Raw genomic sequence first — 17,940 nt, forward strand, 5'->3', positions numbered from 1 at the left:
AGCTTGCGCCAAAAGCTTGCTAGAGAAAAAAAAAGCTACCAGATGCCTGATCTAACTTCTGCCATCAGTAACGTGATATAATAATGCACATGATAAGTCATTATAGCTGAAAGCAAGCCAGAACACTGAATTTTTAGGGCAGTCTAGGACAGCAGTTAGCACAACTTACTTGGGCTTGTGACAAAGCACTAGCCCCTTTGGTTTCTTGGGAAAGGAAGAATCGCACCGACATCAGAAGCTCTTGAATACAACAGCAGAATTCCTCCTCGTTCTGCCCACCAGTAGCAAGAGAGAACAGCTTCCGAGACTGGATGATATACTTAAATATGTATTCTTGTGCCTACAAATGTCAAGCCATGAATACATGAGATTGCGTTGTTGTTGTTTCTTATAAATAAATAAATAAATAAATGCTTATTTTTAAGAGAGAAATGAATGGTCAGCATTTAAGCAAAAAAAAGCCCTAGGCAATGAAATAGTTCATACCAGAAACAGACAACTGCTCACAAACAGAAAATTAGTATGAAAAAGGAATAACAAGCTGAGGAGAACTGGATACTTGCCTCCACTCATCACTAAACTGAATCTCTTACTATTGCAATCAATGATTATTGATTGGACAGAAATTGGCTTCATTATGGCCCCATATCACTGCCAAGATGAATTTTCTCATGTAATTACTATGCACAGAGACCCCCCCAAAAGCCCAGCTGGTTTTGTACTTGTACATTCTGTGACTTGTATTTTGGTTTCTAGTTTGAAGGTGTTTGCAACAAGATTTCAAAAATCTCAGTCCATGTTACTCCACCTGAACAGTCTATGTCTACAGGACATCCGTTTTCCTTGATGCATGTTACTTCCACCAGGAAAATAATTGCCATTTCCTTGAAATAACTGCACAATTGATATTAATATACTATCAGTTTTCTAATACAAAATGTTAGGCCCTCGGCCAAAACCTGAAACACACATTTGCGTATTTTAAAACTTAAGTTCTATCATTAATTTACAGTTTCAAAGGCTGGCTTTCTGCTCATATCTCTCCATCTCTATAACTTTAACAGTGAAAGTTACATCATTGCACCATTACCTCTAATCCTCCTTGTTACTCTATCACTATTATACTGTATCACAGATGGAATTATGGAAGCTAGGTACTGTATTTTGGATATATCAGTCACTGAGGATAGGTTTCAGCTGATAGCTATAATCCATGTGTTATTTTTACATGTCAGGTTTCCAAAAGGATTGACACACTCTGTGAGCATGTTGAGTATGTACTTAGTTTTGGATACACTGGGTTGATTCACGCAAAGAGCTAAGCCATGGTTTGGTACCATGTGGATAAGCTTCAGTGGGCCCAAGCAAAGTGTTGGCCTTACCCCCTCACTATCTCCTCCTTCTGCACAGTCAGGCAGAGGACTTTCAGTTTCAAAGAATTTCAGCTTAGCATTATGTACAAACCAAGAATTCTGGTTTACAACAACCAACACTTAGATGCTAAACAAGCTAACTTCAGACCAAGAGTTATGAAGTTATGAGTTAAGAGTTGCTTAATGAACCATTAATTAAACCATTAGAGCCAGTGTGATATAGTGGTTAGTGTTGGACTGCTGGGACCTGGGAGATCAGGGTTCAAATCCCCACTCAGCCATGAAACTCACTGAGTGACCTTGGACCAGCCACTGTCTCTCAGCCTAACCTACTTCACAGGGTTGTTCTGAGGATAAAATTGAAAGGTGGAAAACCATGTTTGTACACTACCCTGAGCTCCTTGGAGGAAATGTGAAATATAAATATAATAAAATACATAAATAAGTTAGCAATGGCTCATCTACAGAGCACTAATCCATGGTTTAGTGTTCTGTGCACACTACCCTATTGACTTTGATCCAAACCACTACCACCACCGAACCTGTACACGAAACAGAAGGCATTTCTATGCATACACTCACACCAGGAGGAATACCATTCCCCTTCTGCCAGCTGCAGTCCTTCATCTTTCCTACAAGCTACTCCAGAAGGAGCCTCATGCTTCATGATAAGCTTTTGGGGCATATGGAGGCTGCTGCTAAACAGGTAACTGTGAAACTGTCCTTGCACAAGCAGATACAACCTCATACTACTTTGGATCCAAGTCACAGGAACTTCAATTGGCATAAATTATGTTTATATAGAAATATACAAGCAATGATGCTCTCTCTGCCAAACTGTGTTACCTTTAATACTTCTTGGTTGTGTGCTTGTCTTTCCACTTCTGTTATTCGATCAACATGCCATTTCAACACTTTTATGAGGTCTCTAGAGTATAACACAAAATTTATTTCCAGGCTGAAGTGTTAAAGACTTAAGTAACACACTGGATTACGTGAAGATTAAAACAGATCAAAATAATGTAAGTAATTTATAATGAAGTCTTGTTCATATCTACTCTAAAGGAAATCCCACTAAGTTCAGTGGTGCTTTCTTGCAGGTAAATGGATATTGGATTGCAGCCTCAGCATGCCATCTCAAAGAAAGAGAAAAAGACCAAGCAAGATCCTGTTAAATTTTCACCTGATTATACCTGATTATACTTAGATTATCAAATTGTGAATACAGAGAACATAGTTACAGGCCTAAGCATAATTGTGAACATGAACATTTGGTTGGTTTTTAATGGAGGAAAACTAATTTAGGCAACTGCATAACATTTTAAAAGCACTATAATATAAAGGAAGGAGCTGAACTGAAGGCAAATTATGCATCATGCAAGCCAATACTGTAAATACTCCTATGATTAGCATATGTAGGGGTCTGCTTCTTTTTGCAGTTCCTCAGGCTCCCCCCACCAACCCAAGATACCCTCACATTGAAATTGGAAAGAAAAAAAAGTGATTATGACAGTGTCACTTCCTAGATATTTCTTTAGGAAAAGGACTCTAGCTCAGTGGAAGAGCATATACTTTGCATGAAGGAGGTTCAAGGTCCAGTCCCTGGCATCTGGAGGTATGACTGGGAAGGACTCCTGACTGAAACCCTGGACAGCTGTTGTGGTCAGCATAGACCACACTGTTCTAGGTGTAGAAGACACTGAGTTAGATGAACCAATGATCTCATTCATTACAAGGCAGCATCTTAGTTTGCTATGGTCAATGTGCCTGACTAGCTATGGAACTCTGCAAACATCTTTACCAAAGGAAATTTAACAAACAAAATACTGGCAACAACTCAGAGATCCTATGGCTAAATTTTTCCACTGCAACAAAAAACATGTCCTTAGATATATCTTTTCCTTGAGAGACAATTTTGATCGAAGGCTGTAAAGTTTAATGCAGTTCTCCTAATCCATGAGACTCCAATCTAAGCCTCATGTCCACAGTGTGTATGTATATTAAGTGGTAAATCATGCATAGCCCTAAGACACCAGAGAAGCAGGGTGTGTCTATCTAACACACATAGATATCCCTCCGGGGAATAAGAGAGAGGAATTCCCTCAACTGTCTCCTTTGATACGCTAATTGTTTCTTTCTGTAACTGCATTGATCTGGTTATGTGCTCCAGACACCTGGAGGAATATATGATTTAGGACAATCCCCAAAGACAATTACCAATACCATTGACTGGTCATGGGAAAATCTTCCCCACTGGGTTCTTCATAGAGATGTAAAATTTCCAGAAATTGTGAAGCCATGGGGAAAAAACATTTCCCCCCAGTTTTTTTCAGGAAAAAATGGAAAAGATGCACTTTTTACAGATTGAAAGTCACTTTGTTACTTTAGGAACATTAAATGTAATTATGTACAAGTTGGTTTGGCATAAAATAATCACATTTGGTATATTAAAAGTACATTTTATTCAAAATTATTACAAATTGAATTTACCTTTTTTAAATTTTTACTTTTTTTTGTAACAAGTGGATCTACAAGATCCTGAACTGTAAGGAACTCCTGAACTGTAAGGAACCTCTTTAGTTTTGCCAGTTTATGAGGAGCAGGCAAAAAACAATTTTAAAAAAAAACAGAAGAAACCATCAACATCAATAACAAAGAAAATTATTTATGTCTCCACTTGTCCTCCACAGTGTCAAGCAGACATAAAGCATCCATTCCCATAAAAAGAACTGAGAAAAAAAGGGGGGGACCAAGATTCGGTGAAACATTTTATTCATCATGTGAAACATTTTATTCATCAACTCCATCTGATACGGAGGCTGCGCCCCTACCTTCCCAATCACCTGCTCCCATTGGTGGTACATGCCCTGGTCTCCTCTCGCCTAGACTACTGTAATGTGCTCTACGTGGGGCTATACTTGAAAACGGTCTGGAAGCTGCAACTGGTACAGAACGTGGCGGTGCGCCTGATTAAAGGCAGCCGCCGGCGAGATCACATAACTCCAGTACTAAAAGAGTTGCACTGGCTACCAGTTGCTTGCCGGGCCCAATTCAAGGTGTTGGTTTTGACCTTTAAATCCCTATACGGTTTCGGCCCAGTCTTTCTGAAGGAGCGACTCCAGCATCATCAGCTATGCCGTCCAACAAGATCAGCCTCAAAAGACCTTCTCTCTATCCCATCAGTCAAAATAGCTAGACTGGTGAGGACTAGGGAAAGGGCTTTTTCAATTGTGGCCCCCACCCTGTGGAACTCCCTCCCACATGATCTCCGCCATGCCCCCTTTATAATGAGTTTCCGCCGGGCCGTGAAGACCAGGCTCTTCAGGCAGGCTTTTGGGGTGGGCTAGATTTTATTATCTTGTGTCCAGATTTTTAATGTTTATTGTATCTGTATGCTTATTTTTTAAGTCACCCAGAGTGGCTGGATAGCCAGCCAGATGGGCGACTAAGAAATTCAATAAATAAATAAATAAATAAAACACCATAATCCATTTTTTCTGCATTTTTTTCTATTTTTCCAGTTTTTTGGGGGAAAAAACCAAAAAGGCTTTGGAGAAAAACAGGAAAAAACAGCTTTTCCCCAAATTTTTTCAGTTTTTTTCCAGGCCTTCACATCACTAGTCCTTCATATTTGAGATGGGAAATGTATCTCTGCCACCTAGAAACTGACTGGACAAATCATTTTCCCTCAGAACCTCCCTTTCCCTAACCATGAAAAAGAGACTCTGTATCTCGGTATATGCAAGTACAAGCTAGAAACCTGCTTAGAGTTTAAAACATACATCAAAGATAGCATGAAAGTTGAGGGGATAGGGATTTCAACTGTCCAAGAAATAAAATAGTTCCTGCATATGATAATAATGAAGTACTCAAGTGGATCAATTACTGGTGAATCTGCAGCCCAGTGATGTTACTGAGATCAAGGGAGGCAGATGAGAGAGACAGAACAACAACCAGCCCTATGGAGACAGGGAAGATTTATTGTTTTGTGTTAACCCAAAGTAAACCTATCCAATTCAAAAACGGTGCCTCCTGCCCGGAAAACAAAGACGGAAATTGGCATCGTTTCAGAGTTGCGTATTCCAGAGCTGGCAAGTCCCTAGATCAAAACGAGTTCAGTTCTGTCTCTTTTACTGGCCTGGTTCAGATGTAACAATCTTGATCCAATAAACATGATTTATTGGGCCAAGAATGAGCCAAAAATCTGTGCATTCCCTCCTTGTCCTTCTCCTCTTCTGCTTGAACACCCAACTTCAGTGAAAATAACAAAATCCAGATAAGGCAGTTTCTTATAACATCCAACCAGGACACTTTGATTAAGAGCACACAACACACCAAAATATGATCCTGTTTATTTTAAACTACCTCCCATGTGTTTACTATTAAATATTGCTAGGTTTCAAAACAAGATTATGGTTTGGTTGAAAGGTCACCTATGAATTATGAATCACTGAGGAAAAAGGCAGAAGGTCATTTAATAAAAATGGAAATAATAGAAGTAAACTGAGTTCAAGTTGATAGTCCAAGACTATGTTTCTCAAGTTAAGTAAATATAACTGGACTTTTTTATTTTGATCATTTAATTTAATCCACCTTCATTCAATCAGATGACCAATCATTGCACAAGCTGAAACCATTAGGTATATATACTTCTACCTGTATGCAAGTGCTCCTGCAAAGTGACTTTCAATATAGGTGTCCATAACTGGCTTAAAATGATGAAACTTGCTGTCCTGCAGCAAGTTAATTATGTGAACCTAAAAATAATAAAATTGGTGTTCATTAATGTCTTTTATTTAAGTCAACTTCCAAAATTAAAATAAGACCATAGGAAATAATGAAGTACACCTTACCAAACAATCAAATACTTGGGAGCCATACTTTTGAGAATTTTCATCTAAAATTCCAAATAAAGTATCCAGTGTATCTTGGAGAAACTAGATGGAAAAGTAATTTAAGAAGTATATATTTTCAGAGGTACTTCGTTATGACATATTAGGGAAATTACTTTGCCCTTTGAATGCAAAACAAACAGTGAAAGCAGCCTTTACCTTTACTATTTCTGACCCATCAATTTCTTTCAGTTTTGAGAGGCAGCCTGTAATCTTTTCTGGGTGGGCTCGCCATTTAAGAAGGTCTAGCATGTCTCCTACAAAGTAAAAACATAAAACAGCAGAAATTGTATCAGTTACAGATGCAAACAAATGTGTGATATCTACATTAATTTTAAGAAAAAAGGGAAGGAAAGACAACAGATATAATCCAGCAAAAGTTAGCCATACCAAAGTACCATTGAAGTCAATGGCACTTACCTGGGGGTAAGTCCCACTGAAATCAATGAAATATACTCATTAATAGACATATATAGGATCATATTGATAAACATTTATAGTAACTGTACTGTTTTGGCTCCATGTGTTTCAGTGGGGCATAGTTGTGTTGATGCATTACCCCCAAAACCAAACAATTACTAGTATAGCAACTAACCACACCTAGATCATGACTGTGGGTTGCAGCCAGCAATGGCATCCCATTTGTGCAAGGACTTCCACTTGCGCAATAGAACTTTCCTTCCTTCCCCTCCTCCTGCTTGCTCCCTGCACAACTCCCAAATTTGTTCTGGAGGGTTGAGGGAGAACCCAGAGTAGATTGGGGGGGCACATGGGAGGATAAGAGGGAAAGGAAGGAAGTTCCATTGCACAAGCAGAAGCCATTTCACAAACAAGATGAGTTCGCTGGATCCAACCCTGTATCTTGATATCTACAAGGATATTTTACATATCACTAAAATAAGCTGGAAAAACAAACAAATTGAAAGAGTTTTTGAAAATCAGAGGGTAGTTAATGGACAAAATCTAAGAGTAATTTCTGATTCCACAGTTGTGCTGCTTTAAAAAATGTACTTCACAACGTTCAGCTTAGGTCAGCTTTGGTTTTGTTCTCAAACAGTCCCACAAATCCCTTTATGAATATGCTGATAAAACCAATTGTTTATTCAATATAATCTAAGTGTATCTTGCAAAGATTAAATGAAAAAACATGTTATCAACATATGTCAATGTAAAACATGATACTTTACCATTCTGCGTAAGTTTAGTTGAACACAGGAAAGATGTAATCCAGAACGATTCCTTAGTGGTTTTTACTGCTAGGTGGTTATTTGCAAGGAGATGACCCTTTGAAAAGGGGAGTTTGAGGTAGCGACTAGAATCCTGAAGACTTACATTTTCTTCACACTGGGAGAACAATTAAATTAAATTTGCATTTCAACTTAATACATAAAAATGAGATAAAATGTAGTATAAAGCTGTCACATAAAATTGTGCTTTTCATTGAAGAATGATGTAATATGCTAATTACCTCTCCCTCTTGGGTTTCCTTGGTGTTCTGTTCTTAGCCCTCTATTATTGTTTTCTTTAAACAATGTCCCAAGTAGGTCTCATCACATCCCATGAGTCTCAGTACCACACACTGATGTTATGTAGCTCTACTTTCTCTCTCTTTCCAATCCCAAATCTCCACAGTGGCTCTCTGATATTTCGATTTGAATGTGTCATTGTTGACTCAAGTTTAATATATCAGAGACATATTTATTTATTTATTGCACTTGTATACCGCCCCATAGCCGAAGCTCTCTGGGCGGTTTACAGCAACCAAAAACATTAAAACAAATATACAATTTAAAACACATATTTTAAAAACAATTTAAAACACAATTTAAAAATTTAAAACAATTTAAAACACATGCTAAAATGCCTGGGAGAAGAGAAAAGTCTTAACCTGGCATCGGAAAGATAACAGTGATGGCGCCAGGTGCACCTCGTCAGTAAGATCATTCCATAATTTGGGGGCCACCACTAAGAAGGCCCTCTCCCTTGTTGCCACCCTCCGAGCTTCCCTTGGAATAGGCACCCGGAGGAGGTCCTTTGATCTTGAACGTAGTGTATGGGTGGGTTCGTATTGGGAGAGGTGTTCCATCAGGTATTGTGGTCCCAAGGCTTTATAGGTCAAAACCAGCACCTTTCCTCTCACATCACCCTCTACAGTGTGCTCATCCATTAACATCACCATCCACCCTGCTGAACAGGCACATCACTATGTCTTTGACTCTTTCCTTTGCCTCCTATATTTAGTCTTGTTCCAAGTCAAACATTACAAATGTGGTCCTTCCTATCTGTCTTCTGTGGTTCACACTTTGGTAAGCTCACATCTTGATGACTGCTATCTTCTCCTCTCTGGCCTCCACTGCCTCATCTTAGTCTCCTCATTTCTATCCTACATCTCCTGCCTAAATAACACACCTTTCATTGCTCAAACCAAGTGGAAAAAAGCCCTATACACACAGTTGTTAAGCACAAGCAGTGTCATCAGAGAGAAGGTACACAAGAAAGGCACCTAGATGGGAGTAATCTGTGTGTGTGTGCACATGCACACAAATCCCAGGATGGATAAGAGGATGTGTTTATGTCAGGAACTTTCTAGGTTATGGCAGAGATTTGGGTGCCATCCTACCCAGCTGTCTTGATGCAGCCCATTAGCAAAACAGGAACTATATCTTATAGGGAAATTATTCCCAATGCAAAGTACTGCATTGAAATAAATAACAAGATTTAAAGAACCAATAACTTAAACTTGAAAGGATAAAATGAGAGGATATTTTACACAATGACAAGCCTAACGTTCTTTTGGCATCTCACTCAGTCTGCCTAAATCTAAGGGCAGCCCTAGGCATTTAGAGTATTTCTTTTGAATAAATCACATTTGTTTCTATTTTTTCTGACTGAAATTACCTTGTGCACAATGAGCTCATGAGTGCCATCTGGCAGCGTCCTTCCATTTTCCTGCATCAGAGGGATGAAAGAAAAACCAAACAACTTCTTCTCCCCCTTTTCTTTTGCTGAAACACATATATAAATTTTAAAAATCCACCATATTCTAGGCTGGAAATGATAATGCACAGATTAAATGAAAGTAAAGTCACACATATACTTGATACCTATTCACAACTAAAAGACAGAATACATGTTACAGGAGCTGTAAGAAGGCTGCCAACAATGACTTCCCCATAGTGAACAAACTATGTCATAACCTACAAACTACTTATAGGACACAATCCTCAAACAATAGGCACAACTCTTATAGAAAGCAATGGGATGGTGACTTAGACATAGCCAACTTATTTGAATTCAACAGAGGTTACCAGGAGCATGAAGGAGTGTGGAGAATTATAATGGCCTCATTTACATGTCATGATAAGCCACAGTTTGCCTTAAACCATGGTTTAAGCTTGAACGTGCTTTGCCCCTGCTGCACGGTCCCCCATACTGCTTCTCCCTCCCACATGCATGATGCCCGTGCGGCTCAAACAAATCATAATATGGCTTGCCACATAGTCCAAACCTGGTTTCAAACAAACCATGAGTGTTACGCCAGAAAGAAACCAAAAACAACCTTGATTACTGGTTTAATGCTTGCGGTTTATTTAAAACAAACCATAATTGAGCTGTGCAGGTGTCATGTGTGTGTGGAAAGCTACACAGGGACCCCAAAGGGAACAGCGCATTCACAATTAAACCATGGTTTAAGCTATTATTTGATAGAGAATAGCTTATCATTACATTACATGAACCAGCATAATTGTGCACAGAAAATTGTTTTAAATGTCATGGCCAGGATAGGAATCATTCATAAAAAGGCTATTGGTGGCTGCTTCCTTGTGACAACACTTATGTCTAATCTGGGTTTATGTTAACAGCAATCCAGAACATGTCATGCATGTTCATATTTCTTTACAAAGCACAATCCTTGACTTATCCAGATGAAGGAATTATATAAACTATTTAAAAATACTTACACACTTTGATATTTACAATGGAACAAAATCAAATTAAGGTCAACAGAAACTACTTTTGAGTAAGATACTTAGGAGGACCAGATTGCTAGGAACAAAAGAGCAATGCTTTGTACCAGTATTGCTCTTTGTGTTGTTCTTATGAATAGTCATTGGATTACATCTATATCCTAGCCAAATTAGAAACAAATACAAACTGAGATCTTGAGTTCACTAAAGAGTTGAAACATCCTAGTGAATTACTGCAGAGGTCTTTACACAAACACTTTCCATAATAGTCAAGGAAGGAAGAGATTAAGGAGATTAAGAAGAAGAAACAAGCTATTATCTTCAGACCATTTTTTCTCCATAAACCAACAGAAAAGAACCAGAAAAGAGAAGGCAAGGACTTCTAACAGCCTGCTGTTAGTGTAAATTATTTATTTATTTATTTATTTATTTATTTTATTTAAAATATTTCTATCCCGCCCTTCTACCCTGTAATAGGGCACTCAGGGCAGTTTACAAAAATAAAATCAACACGTACATAATACAATTGTAAACAATAAAATCACAAAAACATTAAAATAAATTAAAATACATAAAATACAATTAAAATACATAAAATACAATATATATATATATATATATATATAAATTGTAACTCTCCTTCAAGAACACTTTGCTTTGAAGATAACTTTTGTTTTAATGTATTTTAAGGTCTGTTTTTATGATGTTTTAAAGTGTTTTTAGGGTTTCTGTTTGCCGCCCTGGTCTCCTGCTGGGAAGAAGGGTGGGATATAAATCAAATAATAAATAAAATAAATAAAAATGGCAAGATGATGTAGAAAAAAATCATCTACTCCTCCCTCTTTCTGCCTTACCTCATTGAATAAGCGTGATACTTCCCTAATAATTCTACTATTTGAGCCAACAACCAAATATACTTGGAATTCTCTAGAACAAGAGTGGGAAATCTATGACCATCCACATATTGCTGGACTACATCTCCCATTGTATCTGACCACTTGCCATGCTGGCTGGGGAAGATGGGAGTTGGGTGTTCAGTAAGGAAGGCCCCGGGTTCCACACTCCTGCTCTAGAACTTTCCAATTTTTTCCCTAACAATCTGTGTAGGCATCAAAGTTTTAGCTTTCAGCATCTTTGTTTGATTGGATTGTCACTGGCATCTGACCCTCATGAAGGTGAAAAGACATAAGTAAAACAAATACTATCAGAAGGCCAATTATTAATGCCACAAAGATTAAGGAAAAACTTTACAGCCACAAAAACTTGCATCTTTGTGAAGCGCTTTATACAATTGAAAGTAATGGAAGATGAATAATCCCTTTTTGCACAATAAGGCAAAGTTATTAATGCCGGTGGATAGCTAGTGTTTGCATTATGTTGTCTGAATGAGAGACTTCTTCTCCCAGTACGCTGCAAATACTAGAAAATCTGTTGTAAGTCAGTCAGTATGCATGAAACGCATCTGAAAAGCTCTTGTCAATACAGCTCCAAAGCACAACAATTTATGAATAGGTCTTACTGGAACAGTGTCGGAATTCAAAGCGAAGATGTGCTCCCCTGAATTTATCCACAGGAATTGGAAGTTTTAGCAGCTCAGCCCACCTGGGACTGTTGTTGTGGTATAGTACAAAGGAGTGGAATTCAGTGGCCGTTGGCTCTCCAGAGCCAAATGAGATAAAATCCTAACAAAGAAAGCAAACAGGTTGAAGGCATTACTTTAGAGCCAAAATTAATGGTGACTCTCCTGAAAAAGGTGAGAAAAAGTATTTGTGGAACATGTTAACCTTTAAATGACCCTCTCTAACATAGTTTGGGTATTTGTGCACATTCAATATAAGCTGCTTTTTTTTTAAAAAAAAGTATGCTCTATATTGTCCTTCATGCTGATTGATCAATTACTGTGGCAAATCTTAGTTTAGCTCTAGATATGGTTTAATCTTGAATGTGCTTCCCCCTTGAATGTGCTTGTGAGTTCTGTTCATAGAACTGGGTGCTGTTAGCTTTCACAAAGAGGGTGATTCTCCCCCCCCAAAAAAAATCCCTTCTCCCTGCAGCTTCCCCCTCCCTCAATAGTCCCTTGTAGATTGGGGCATCCTTTGGAACAGCACAAAAAGTGACAAAGACAGCTGTAAGGAAAATGAGAAATCAGCAAAAATCACTTATCCCCTTCCATTTGCCAGAGCACCCACTAGAACTAAGCCCCTTCCATTCCATAAACAGTAGGATTTTCCATTCACTCTGTGAACAGCAGAAAGTTTTCAATGGATCCAAAGCCTTGTTTTATATTGACCTTTCAGCTCCTGTCAAGCCAGTGGTGGGGCAAGTGCTAGGGCAAAACAATAGCAATGGCAGACTGCGTACCAAGCACAAAGAACAGCAAGAGCAGATCAGCTAATGACAAAGCATGAGATGAATCCATTGTATTGGTCAGGGGTATCACTTTATTCACTGATCTATTGTTGCCAAAATGCTTCCTTCCTAATGTGGCTAGTCTCTCTGTAGTTCCTTCCTTTGGACAAAATTGGGCAGTAGAGCAAAGGCTGAAGTCCCACCCAATGTACCCCAGGTCCCAGGTTCAGGAATTTATGCAGGCAAGTCCTGATTGCCTTCTGCTTCTCTGACATTTTTTCCATGCAGGGACCCTGTCACATCATGAATCTATGGCTCTGCTCCCATTGTACTTTTCCACTGGCTCAGGACAAATGAGAACTAGAAGCTCAACAAGCAATCCTAATTCTGCCTTAGTATAGGATACAATTCCTCTGGAGTCTCAGACTGTTCATTCATTATCCTGCATCCATGTGGTCCCAAGTGGTTTCTCCTGCATCCATACGGTCCTAAGGATTTAGACTGTGTAAATATGCCCTTTCTCCCATTGCATCTTTAAGGTAATGGAGAGCTTGTGTTATCAGATCAGCCATATAAGCCTCAGGCTTCTTGCCTCCAGGCACAAAGCCTAGATGGAGCCCTTTCAGTCAGTCACTTAACATGGTAGGAAAATGGTATGTATCCTGCCCTCTCTGAGCAATCATGTAAGGCAAGGTTGTGGAAACGAGGTCCTCCAGATGTTGTTGGACATCAGCCCCAGCTAGCATGGCCAATGATTAGGAATGACGAGAGATGAAGTCCAACTATATCTGGATGACCACAAACTCACCATCCCTGTTGGAGGTTGTGACTGAGATTGCTAGGGAACTACAGAAAAGGAGAGAGTTCTACAAAACAACCGCTAAAAAGGGGGGAGAAGTCACTGCCAGTATATGAATGAATGGGCAAATAAGGGAAGAGGCAATGGAGCATGTAATTGTGATACAATGCAAACAAATGTACAAATGGTCAAAATCACAATGAAACACACTACAGCAGTGTTCAGTTTTTCTCCTGATAAGAATTTGTTTGCTTATCCTTTAGGAGGCATAATATGGGGATAATTACCCCACATAAGAAGATGACATTCCTGCCAGTTTCTTGAAGATTAGCTTTTCCTGGGAATATCTGGAATTTTCTCCAGTGGAGAACACTGATATTTTTTGTGGGAGAATCAAGGTCAGCTGCTGATTCAAGAACCAGTGATGTAAGAAGCAGTATCTGAAGAAGAATTGAAACAGTGTTTACAATCCGGAATAGCTGTCATAGTGTTACACTTCACTGTTTTTGGCATTTGCAGTGTATTTTACTGTCTGTTGTGATTTGTCCTGTATTTTGGTATCTGTAGTGTATTTCATTGTGATTTTGACCATTTGTACATTTGTTTGCATTGTATCACAGTTATATGCTCCATTGCCTCTTGTCTTCTTTGCCCATTCAGCCATATACTGGTAGTGACTTCTCCCCCTTTTTTGTGGTTTTTGGGGAATTGCTAGGGAACACAAGAAAGTACCTTAGGATCACTTAAACGAATAAATTAAAACGTCCAGTTGTACTAGATTATGTTGCTGCTGAAAACTTGAATTATAACACTTCATTAATCTGAGTCAGGCCTACCTATACAACTTGTGATCTCAGAGCCCACCAGACTCATATGGCATTCCACTATGAGCTCAGTAAAGTTCTCTCATTTCTGGCCTGCCCGGGGCCTGCAAAAGCAGCAGGGCAACGAAGCTCCTACAGGCCACAAAATAATGTGTTTAGCTTGGTCACACAAGCTGTGCAGACCTAACGAGAAGTTGCAGTTTGGTATGCTTGATTACTGTTATTATTACCTCATAAACACCTAGTGTACATAATTCTCTCTAATGGATAGCTGAACTTTACATTGTTATATAATCTCTGGGTTGTCTCCGATCAGAGAAGACTACCTTTTAGAAAAAAATATACTATAGCAAAGCTTCATGGGAAAGGCTGGAGAGAAATTACCTTTAAAATTTGACCACTACAATCCACAATGTACATTGTCACTTCTACATTCCTAGCCACACTTTTTCCTCCTTTCTCAAACTCTCCTCTTTCTATTGTGATATATAAATCATTCCTCATTTCACCTAGAGAAAGAAACAAAAGTTGATTAATTTGAACAGAGACAATATAATCTTGATCTTGGCAAGAATCATATAATCACAGCATAGTCCTCTCTCTGGCCCATACCCTCTAGTCAAGATACAATTCATACTAAACCTCTTGTACTGGTGTATCATGCAGGCAAAATTATGTTGGTATAGAAAAACTCCTGCAGCAGCAGCACACCATTGGTGCAAGGGACACACCTAGGCAGAGTTGGGATGACAGAGGTAGGTAAAGGTGGAATACTGAGGACTCTCTCTGCAAAGCTACCTGTATATTGTATGAGGTGGAGTGGATCGGGTACAGTGACATCATGAAGTTGTGGCTATTGCTGTGTGTTGATTAGTGTCTTTTTTGCACAACTCATTATCATTACTGAAGGGTGTTGAGAGAGTTTCTATTGGCTGCTGTGAGTATAGCTTTTGGATTTTTGATATTACCGTTTCTGTCTACAGTCATTGTACTGCTAATTTTGCTGCAGGGTCCATTTGATTGTGATAATGGGGAGGTTCAATGATCCCCTCCCCATGCACTGAAAGAATGCATGAAGATGGTCATGGGGCCATGTGAGCTAACCCTGCCACCACCAATGACACATGCCACAGTCACACCTCCTGCAGTGGAAATACATCTTCACTATTCACATGTTTGGTCAGTATGATAAAGGGCTCTATTAATGTACTAATACATTAGTATGAAGAGGAATTTTAGCTCAGTCAGGACACCCCCCATGCACATAGGCTCTATGCACATACATTATGTATGCACACAGAGCTGAACATAGAGATGGCAGGTAAGCATTTTTGCTACACTTGGCGAAATGTGTGGCCATGCAGAGCCTGGAAAAGTTACTTTTTTGAACTACAACTCCCATCATCCCCAGCCAGCATGGCCACTGGATTGGGCTGATGGGAGTTGTAGTTCAAAAAAGTAACTTTTCCAAGCTCTGTGGCCATGGCATGTGTCTTTGGTGGAGTAGCCCCCAGCCCTGCAATGCCCATCACACATTCTTTCAATGCATTGGGGTAGAGGTGGGGGGAAGCTGTGTGAATCTCCTTCATGTTACAACCGCATTATGGAATTCCCTCCCTCCTCAGATACGGCCAGCATCAAGACTTATTTATTTCCTGGGAATTTTATGTTTTGCTGCATTGCTGTTTTATTTTGTTGAATGCGTATTTTCCCCCTGCCTGTTTTGTTTCAGTGCATATCGTGTGGTTGATTTTAATGTAGCCCACTCTGGGATTGCTTTGGCAATGAAGAGCAGCCAAAGAATAATTTTAGATCAATCAATCCTGATGTAGCCCCCACCCAGCATAGTGTGACAACAGGATCAGATGCTTGACTGAGCTGCATCGCCCCGTAAGAAAAATCCTAAAGTCCATATAAGGGCGACACCTTTATTAGGCCACCGAAAACATAATGAAATTTATGCAGTCTTTTGAGTTTTCCAGAAGTCCTCATCAGGTGAGGTCCGGCACAAGTTCTGATTTGGCCCATAGGGCCATTTTCCCCCAATCATACCCACTTGCACTACGTTTGATGTCATATGTAATGTCAGGTGTGGAGCAAGTAAAGAGGCAGCTGCAAATGAAATAACAGGATCTTAAAGTGCAATCCTGATTGTTCCTTGGCAAGTGGGGCTTGCTGACAGCTTCTGATCAGTGCTGACAGTGAGCCCCTGTTAAGTTGCCCATTTGCAGACATGGTATGGATTCAAACTGTGCCTGCAAAAAGACATTTTTCCATCATAGATAGCTTTGCTGGTCTTCACAGAAAAAAGTGTTCATAGGCACAGTTTGCAAATGGGCAATTTCAAAAGAGGTTTGCTGTCAGTGCCTATTAGCAGATTGATGCTGTCAGTGAAATCCTTTGAAGTTGTCACCTGACATCATCACACCAGATGACTGACAAGTTTTAAGGTGGAGTGTGGGAGGAACCAGAAGACATTCAAATCAGGTGCTTTCAGTAAGTTTTCTTTAACCAGGTTACAGTCCTAATTAATACACAAAAATATGTTTTAACAGGCATTTTGAACAAAAAGAATGAATTTTTTTTACTGTACAGCCAATTGCCTTTTAGTACTTTAAAAATTATTCTGTAATAGAATGAAAGACAAGACCAGTATGCATTTCAGAAGCTGGTTACTAATTTTGTACATATTATTGTGGGGTGGGGGTGTCATTATTTCACAACTGGAACCATTTTAATTAATGCCACAGATAAAATTAAAATGCCTATGAATATTATGTTTAAAGGCAGAAAACAATCAAGATTCATTCAAGCTGGAAATTCCTTCATAAGCCATTCCTCCTGTAAACCTGTCCTAGTCATACTACATATTAACAAAGTATGTATTCATTCATCCACAGATGTATATACCAATACAAAGCTTAAATCTCAATTCAAGTAAAACCATTTGGTAATTAGGAGTGTAGACGTATAAAGGAGGAGGTCACATCAGGATACATAACTACAACAGACTCCAAAGGCAACTGGATTGAAAAAGAGGTGGCCCCAAAACAGTTGGAGAGAAGGATGCAATGTAGCCGTTCCTTGCCTGCATGGAAAGGCTTGGTATGAAGGCTCTGTGTATGCTCATATGGACATCCAGTTATCAACAAGGAAATGGTGGTGCCTCTCACTTGTCTGTAGCATACCTGCCTGTTAGGAATGGTCAGGTTCATACCATAAAATATAGTAGCAAACAGTAGCTTGATAACCAGGACTCCAATTTGTTATGGTGTCCAGATCTCCAATATATGTTATAGTCACAAAAATTTATGATTAATAAGCACTCCCTTCCCTTTTTGCCCTGCCAATACACACAGATTAAAAGCTATGGGCTGTATCCAATGCTGTGTGCGTGGAGCGACTGAGCAGGGATATAAGGAATCAAGTGGTCCTTGTGATATCTTGGAACTAAATTATTAAGGCCCTTGTAAATTAATACAAGAACCTACACCTTGTCCTCATAGCATATCGGCACTTAATGCATACTTTTTGCACTGCAGGTATGTCTGTTCCTGCCAACAGTAGTGGTCTACTTCCTTTCTATTGGGATTTGCTCTCCTGGTGGAAAATTAGTTGTGATTGAAGTGATCCCCAATCTTTCAAGAACAAATGGGAAACTTAGATAATTGGACAGCTTTTGTCACATTCCCAATTATCTCCTTTCATTTGAATTATGTTTGTGGCCACCTTGGT

The 17,940-nt window shown here is 39.2% G+C and overlaps 1 protein-coding gene across 6 annotated transcripts in view; it reads right to left on the reverse strand.

Annotated features, from left to right (window-relative positions):
• DOCK4 (dedicator of cytokinesis 4) overlaps window positions 1-17,940 on the reverse strand; it is a 386,414-nt gene that overhangs the window by 160,482 nt on the left and 207,992 nt on the right. For 5 of the 6 annotated variants that reach the window (XM_061640010.1, XM_061640007.1, XM_061640006.1 and 2 more), the window contains 9 exons: window positions 14,590-14,714; window positions 11,753-11,915; window positions 9,164-9,270; window positions 7,453-7,609; window positions 6,425-6,522; window positions 6,227-6,310; window positions 6,030-6,130; window positions 2,220-2,301; window positions 170-340 (listed from right to left, as the gene is read on the reverse strand). In XM_061640010.1, the coding sequence (XP_061495994.1) occupies window positions 170-340; window positions 2,220-2,301; window positions 6,030-6,130; window positions 6,227-6,310; window positions 6,425-6,522; window positions 7,453-7,609; window positions 9,164-9,270; window positions 11,753-11,915; window positions 14,590-14,714 (1,088 nt within the window). The remainder of the gene's footprint in view (window positions 1-169; window positions 341-2,219; window positions 2,302-6,029; window positions 6,131-6,226; window positions 6,311-6,424; window positions 6,523-7,452; window positions 7,610-9,163; window positions 9,271-11,752; window positions 11,916-14,589; window positions 14,715-17,940) is intronic. The other variant, XM_061640009.1, reaches the window with a different exon arrangement.

This window comes from Rhineura floridana, chromosome 8, assembly GCF_030035675.1.
Source record: "Rhineura floridana isolate rRhiFlo1 chromosome 8, rRhiFlo1.hap2, whole genome shotgun sequence".
Classification (NCBI taxonomy): domain Eukaryota; kingdom Metazoa; phylum Chordata; class Lepidosauria; order Squamata; family Rhineuridae; genus Rhineura; species Rhineura floridana.